The sequence below is a fragment of the Protopterus annectens genome, chromosome 14.part0 (genome assembly GCF_019279795.1).
Source record: "Protopterus annectens isolate FY-2018-M chromosome 14.part0, PAN1.0, whole genome shotgun sequence".
Classification (NCBI taxonomy): Eukaryota; Metazoa; Chordata; order Ceratodontiformes; family Protopteridae; genus Protopterus; species Protopterus annectens.
The window spans coordinates 888947103-888953947 of NC_056748.1; the positions used below are offsets into that span (position 1 = coordinate 888947103).

At 38.7% G+C, this 6845-nt stretch overlaps 1 protein-coding gene across 3 annotated transcripts in view; it reads left to right on the plus strand.

Annotated features, from left to right (window-relative positions):
• The window catches only part of LOC122789321, a 769937-nt gene extending 763292 nt beyond the window's left edge, over nucleotides 1–6645 (plus strand). For all 3 annotated transcript variants that reach the window (XM_044056679.1, XM_044056680.1, XM_044056678.1), the window contains exon 5: nucleotides 5945–6645. In XM_044056679.1, coding sequence (XP_043912614.1) covers nucleotides 5945–6089 — 145 coding nt within the window. In that variant the 3' untranslated portion in view covers nucleotides 6090–6645. The remainder of the gene's footprint in view (nucleotides 1–5944) is intronic.
• The last annotated feature ends 200 nt before the right edge of the window (nucleotides 6646–6845 follow it).

Below are 6845 nucleotides of genomic sequence, written 5' to 3' on the forward strand. Positions count from 1 at the left end.
CCAGCAGCCCTAGCCTTTCTTTTTTCCCCATTTTCCTCACTCCTCAAACTGCACTTCAGTGTCTTTTTCCTTCCTATATCCTACCCTTCCCTGGGACTTTTTGTTTTACTAAGTTTATCTCTCTTAATCACTGCCCTGTTCTTCTGCTGTTTGCAATTTCCCCTGTCCATCTCTATAGCTACTCTCTTCAGTTTAACCTACAGTACTGCACGTGTAATTCATTTTAAAGTTACTTACCTGTGCAGCCTAAACCTAGCGCTTTCTCCTTTTAATCGCTCCTCCCAAGTCTTATTTTTTTCTTTTTCAACAAGTACTCTTAGTTTTCTGTACCCCTCCAGCTTCCTCCCTAACTAGTTCAATTTTCTGTTTTACTGATTGTTTTCTGTGGGCTAGGTCTGCCCTGAGTGTTAGCTCCTCTCCATTCGCCCTTGCTTCGCTCAGGCTCTCTCCGCTTCTCTACCCCACCCCCATTACAATTTCCTTTATACCATCCACTCCCTCCCCTTCCTCTCCAGACGTCCACTAGCAAAAAACTTCTCTCTATTCTTTTTGCAAGACTTCCTTTCTCTTTCTTTCCCCATTATCCTAACTCAAGTCTTATCTAAATCACTTCCTCCCAAGTACCTCCATACTGACACCTCTGCTGCTTATCCTATTCACACAATGCTGTACCTTATTATGACCACTCCACTCCTCTACACTCTTGCTACCCTGACTTCTTACCATTTCCTCCTTCCTTATCCACTATTCCACTCTCCAACCTTCCATAGTTTTACAACTCACTCAACACCCTCCTTTTATAATATCTCTCCTACCCTATTTAACCTCCCCAACTCAAGTCCTCACAAACTATTTAGAGTGCAAACACTCCCTCCTACCTACAAATCTAAACCCAAACTGTACAAACATCTTCTACGTATACCTATACGCCCCCTACAAACTTATAACATACTTATATCTGGAGATATCCACACCAACCCTGGCCCCTCCTCTCCTCCTAGCCACTTTCACCCCTTATCCTCTATCACCCCTCTATCTCCAATTACTCCTCATCCTTCCCAGCCTATTATAACTAACTCTACTAGATCCAAACATCTAACAATTTACTCCATGAATATTCAAAGCCTTATCAACAAAATCACAGACTTTCACGCCTGGATTACCCACATAAACCCACATATCCTTACCTTGTCTGAAATTTGGTTTAAGCCACATATCACCAACAATGAAATTCTCCCACCTGGGTATAATATATATCATTCAGATAGATTCCCTAAGAAAGGGGGTGGCATTGCCATCCTCCATTCCAACAACCTCAACCTCTCACCCTTCTCCACACCCATCCCCAACTTTCACCCTGCTGAACTCATCATCCTTAACTACCACTTCAACCTCCACAAGAAAATAGCTCTTGCCTCCATCTATATCCCCCCCTGGGAACAACTTATCCACACTTGAAAATATACTAGCCTGGTTTTCCCTTAATATACCCTATGAAACCCTCATACTAGGAGACGTCAACTTAGACTGGGCCAAACTTAAAACTAACTCTCCACAAACCAGTATCAATCTACATGGTTTCCATCAACTAATAACTTCCCCCACCTGGCTCCACAAAAATTCATCCTCTATAGACTGGATACTCAATAACTCCCTCTACCACAGCCCCACTACTCTACCAGACCAACTTAGTGATCACCTCCCCACCTCTATGCTCAGATACCCCACCCAACCTCCCAAACCTCACCTTTATCGAGACTGCCGTAAACTTAGTAACTTTAATGTAAGCCAATTTAACTCTATACTATCTTCCACTGACTGGTCATTCTTTAAACTAATCCCACTTACTGATGCAGTAAACAGATTTAATAGTATCTTCCTGAACACTCTAAATTTCCTTGCTCCTACCAGACACATAGAATAAAATCCAGTTTTGCTCCCTGGCTTTCTAAAGAAACTAAGTCCCTTATGCTCAAAAGAGATAAAGCCTGGAAAACCTGGATCAAAACCAAAGAACTACCCTTTCTTCACAGCTATAGACATCTCAGAAATCTTACTAAGAAACAAACCAATGCAGATAAAAAGTCCTCCTGCAACTTTGCCCAACTAAACAGCAAATCCAACCCTCAAAAGTTCTGGTCCACTATTAAAATTCTTTCTCCAGGCTGTTCCTCAAACCCTTGCCCCTACCCCAACACATTCCCTCTAGAAACAGCTACTGTACTTAACAAACATGTCATAGATACCATCCAGACACTCAATACCATCAAACGGTAACAATACTCCTCTGTCTATCCCTCCCAACCTAACTAATATTCCTCCTTTCTCCTTACACCCTGTTTCTACCTCCTACATCCAATCACTTCTTTATAAGCTCAAACCCTGCTCTCCATTTACAGATAATCTACCTCCTACTTTCCTCAAACTAGCTGCAGACACCATAGCTTATCCAGTGTCCATACTAATCAATCAACCTATACAGGAATCCACTGTCCCAACCCTTTGGAAATTCTTCTTCACCATCTCACTACATAAAGGCGGCAACTCTGCTGCCCCATCTAACTATTGCCCCATAGCTATTCTATCACCCCTCTCCAAGATTTTCGAAAAATGGATCCACTCACAACTTCTAAACCACCTCCTCACACACAATCTTCTCACTCCTCAGCATGGTTTTTGTCCCGCCCATACCACAACAACTTCTCTCCTATCCTTCACCCATACTATTGCAGAGGCTCTAGACAATAATAAACTCATCTCCTGTCTCTTCCTTGACCTTTCTAAGGCCTTTGATACAGTCTCCCATCCCCTTCTGCTCACAAAACTTGCTAATCTCAATCTATTCTCCTCCTCCTCCCTTGCCTGGTTCTCCAGCTACTTATCCTGCAGACAGTAATCTGTTAAACGGCTCTCTTCCTCTTCTCCTTTCATACCTCTCCCAACAGGAGTACCCCAAGGCTCCATCCTGGGTCCCTTCCTGTTCATTGTCTTTACCAATGACCTCCAGATATCCTGCCAACAATCCTCACTCATCCAATATGCCGACTATTCTACTCTCCTCTCCATTTCTGACAGCATCTGTGAACTCCACACTCATACTCAACAGGTTTTCCTATCTACCGAACAATGGCTAACCAGTAACCTTCTCATCCTTAACCCTAAAAAGCCCAAACTCTTACTATTTCCTCCCTGTTCACTCGCTCTCCACAAATCCACCTTTACCATCACTTTCTCAAGTAACACTATTATCAAACCTCATAAGTAGAAAAACACCTTCCTGCCAGCCAGACCAATGGTGCAATATAACGAACGAACTTGTAAAGCTTGTAGTTATCCAAAATCAGTTTATTCCAACTATAGTCAAGCGCTTTCGTCCAGCACACGCTGGACTTCTTCAGAACCAATAAAACAATTAAAAAAATGCCATTTAAATGCATTTCAACCACCAATAGAAGAAAAGCATTCAAATACAAGTAATTAGTTATTTAAACAACCCTATAAATTACTATATATAAAAACATACATTTATATTTTAAAAAAAAACATATATAAATAACTTACAAAGAAAGTGCCCTATGCCTTAAAAATGACATAATGGAAACATGTTCATTAATCCCAGGGGAATGGGATGCATTTAACCTTAGTTGCCAAAACATCTCTTTTCTCTCAAGTGTATTTGCCCAATCCCCCCCCCCCACCTTGGATTCATCTCAGCTATTTCTAAAATACCAAATAAAAAGTAAGTACAGTCCCTATTACTATCCAAGTGCTTAGAAAGGGCATTATTAACAATTTTCTGTCTAATATTTCTGTCTAATAAACATTTTTGACAAACTGCTATATAAACCAAACCCTTCGTACCACAGTTGCCTACCATTGTCCTTACCCTAAGGGCACAACATGCTGTGGTCACTGTAATTATTGTAAGTACATTTTAAAAGAAGCAATATTACACATTGGTGAATTTGGTATTAGGGTAAGGACAGTGGTAGGCAATTGTGGTACAAAGGGTTTGGTTTATATAGCAGTTTGTCAAAAATGTTTGAATTTTTATATAGGGAAAACGGAAAGAACTCTCCATATGAGAATTTATGAGCACATTTATGCTATTAGACAGAAAAATGTTAATAATGCCCCTTCTAAGCACTTGGATAGTAATAGGGACTGTACTTACTTTTAATTTGGTATTTTAGAAATAGTTGAGATGAATCCGGTGGGGGGGGGGGGGGGATTGGGCAAATACACTTGAGAGAAAAGAGATGTTTTGGCAACTAAGGTTAAACGCATCCCATTCCCCTGGGATTAATGAACATGTTTCCATTATGCCATTTTAAAGCATAGAGCACTTTCTTTGTACGTTATTTATATATGTTTTTTAAAAATTTAAATGTATGTTTTTATATATAGTAATGTATATGGTTGTTTAAATAACTTTTATTTGAATGCTTTTCTTCTGTTGCTGGTTGAAATGTATTTAAATGGGCCTGCCTTGTACACCGTTTTGTTTGTTGTGACTATTATCAAACCTGAAGCTCACACTAAACTCTTGGGTGTAATCATGGACGATGAACTTAAATTCAATATGCATATACTTCAAAGTATAAAAAAGACACACCAGAAACTGGGTTTACTTTACCGTAACAAAAAATTCCTAACACCAAACGCAAGACTCTCCCTTGCCCAAGCCTTTCTCCTACCCCCCTTACTTATACAGCCCGTGTGTTTACCAACATTCAAACTACAACCTTAAATAAACTCCAGCAAACGTACCATAATATAGCTAGATTTGTCAGTAATGCCCCATATAATGCACATCACTGCCTATCCTTAAATTCTCTCCATTAGCTTGAGTTTCCCCATGTACTGCTGTTATCTCAACTTCAAATGCTACACACCATTCTTTAAAAACCTTCATCCTCCCCTGCTCTCACTTCCCTCATCTCTAGCTATTCTCCTTCTCGTACTCTCCGTTCCTCTAATCAGTTACTACTACATACTTACCAACTCAAGAAAACAATGGGTAAGCTCCTCTATAAATATTCTATTACCCAAGCTAGGAACAATCTTCCCAGAGACATACGTTCCATCATTCATCCATCCCACTTTAAAGAAAAACTCAAAATTCACCTACTTAACACTAAAATCTGTCCCTGCCAAGCCCCAACCTAAACTTTCACCACCCCCTCCTTAATCTACCCCACATACAACTTGTAAGCTTGTACCACAGAGACTTTCTATTCTTTGATACCTTTTTCCTGATTAAACTTTTCTTGTAAATATGTAAATACATTGTTACTTCTGTAAATTATTTACCTTTACACTGTATGTTTTTTGCATCACCTTGTTATATGTTCTACTTTTATTTTTATTAATTAGATTAGATTTTTCTTTTCTTGTCATGTAAAGATCTTTTTCTGTAAACTGTATGTTGAATGGAGCTTTTCTCCTCGGGTCTCCACTGAAAATGGGCCACAAACCCAGCTGGACCAACCCGGTTAACAAATGCCAGTAAATAAATTAAGTGGTAACTAGTTTAAATTAATATCTATGTTTCATACTAGATTTTGATTTAACCATTGCTCAGTTGACCATATTGTGCGTTTTTTTGTTAGTAATTGCACTACCCCAGCTTACAACACCTAGAGTTTAAGGAGATGTGCACAGTAAGCACGCTGCTTGTTTTATTTATTTATTTATTTTTGTAATCTGTGTTTCTGTCATCTGCCTTAACTGTAGGATAAAGACCCATCTGGATTGTCTCATATGTACTGCTTAGACCACGCTGTTTTTTTCAGAGATCAATTCAGATGATAACATTTCTTGGAGACTAAACTGTAGCACTTACATTACAGATACATAATGGTGTGTTGTAGTGTGTTGTAGTGTATGCCAAGTGTTACCAATATTTATGAGCTTTCAGCTTTATCTTTTATTTTCCTACCAGGTATGAAATGAAAGGTCCTCAGTTTCATTATGAAGCCCACAAGAATGCAGAACTGCTGAAAAGCAGCCAGGAGTGGCAAAGTATTTACAATTACAGGCAAGAACTGCAGGAAGCTTCTGACAGTTTTCATCAAAACTTTCAATAGACATTTTCGGTCCTTTTAAAGGAAACGGAAGACCTTGAATATTCTTAGTGCCTGCATTACTGAGTCCAGATGACCAAATTAAATTAATTCATTGGAACTGCTGTGATGCATGCATGAAAAATATCTGCATATTCTTAATTCTGGTACCACAAGACAAATAGACATTTGTTATGATCAACATGGTTCAAGAGAGCATGTTTGAATTTAGTACAACCATTTCTAGAGTTTTAAATACATCTGAATGTTATTGCTTACTTTATATTAAGCCCTTAAATGCTGAGTGCATTTAATGCCACATAATATTTAACATATAATAGACTGTAAAGTGATTCATCTAACAATTTTACACAATGCACCTACTGTCCTCCAGAGTAGATGTGTCCGATAGCCAGGTACTTCACAGTATGCACTTTCTGACAAGGTAAAGCATGATGTGACAGCTGTAACTAGAAGTGCCTTACTGTTAGTCTCAGGCTTTTCTAGTGGTTTTCCTGCAGTAGAAATTCACATGAATATTTATATAACATGCAAATAAATACCTGTTGTTTTAACTGGCCAAGAGCATTACTGAGTCCATTTACTTTAGTAAAGCCAAACATCTTCAGTATTGTAGCAAAGGTTCTGTTATGTTTATATATATTTTTTATTTTAATAATCTGTTGTGATGGACACAAATACTTATAGAGGACTGCAGCATTTGCTTGTGCCTTATGATTCGTACAGTAAAAAAAGCTGTATATGTATATGGCAACACAA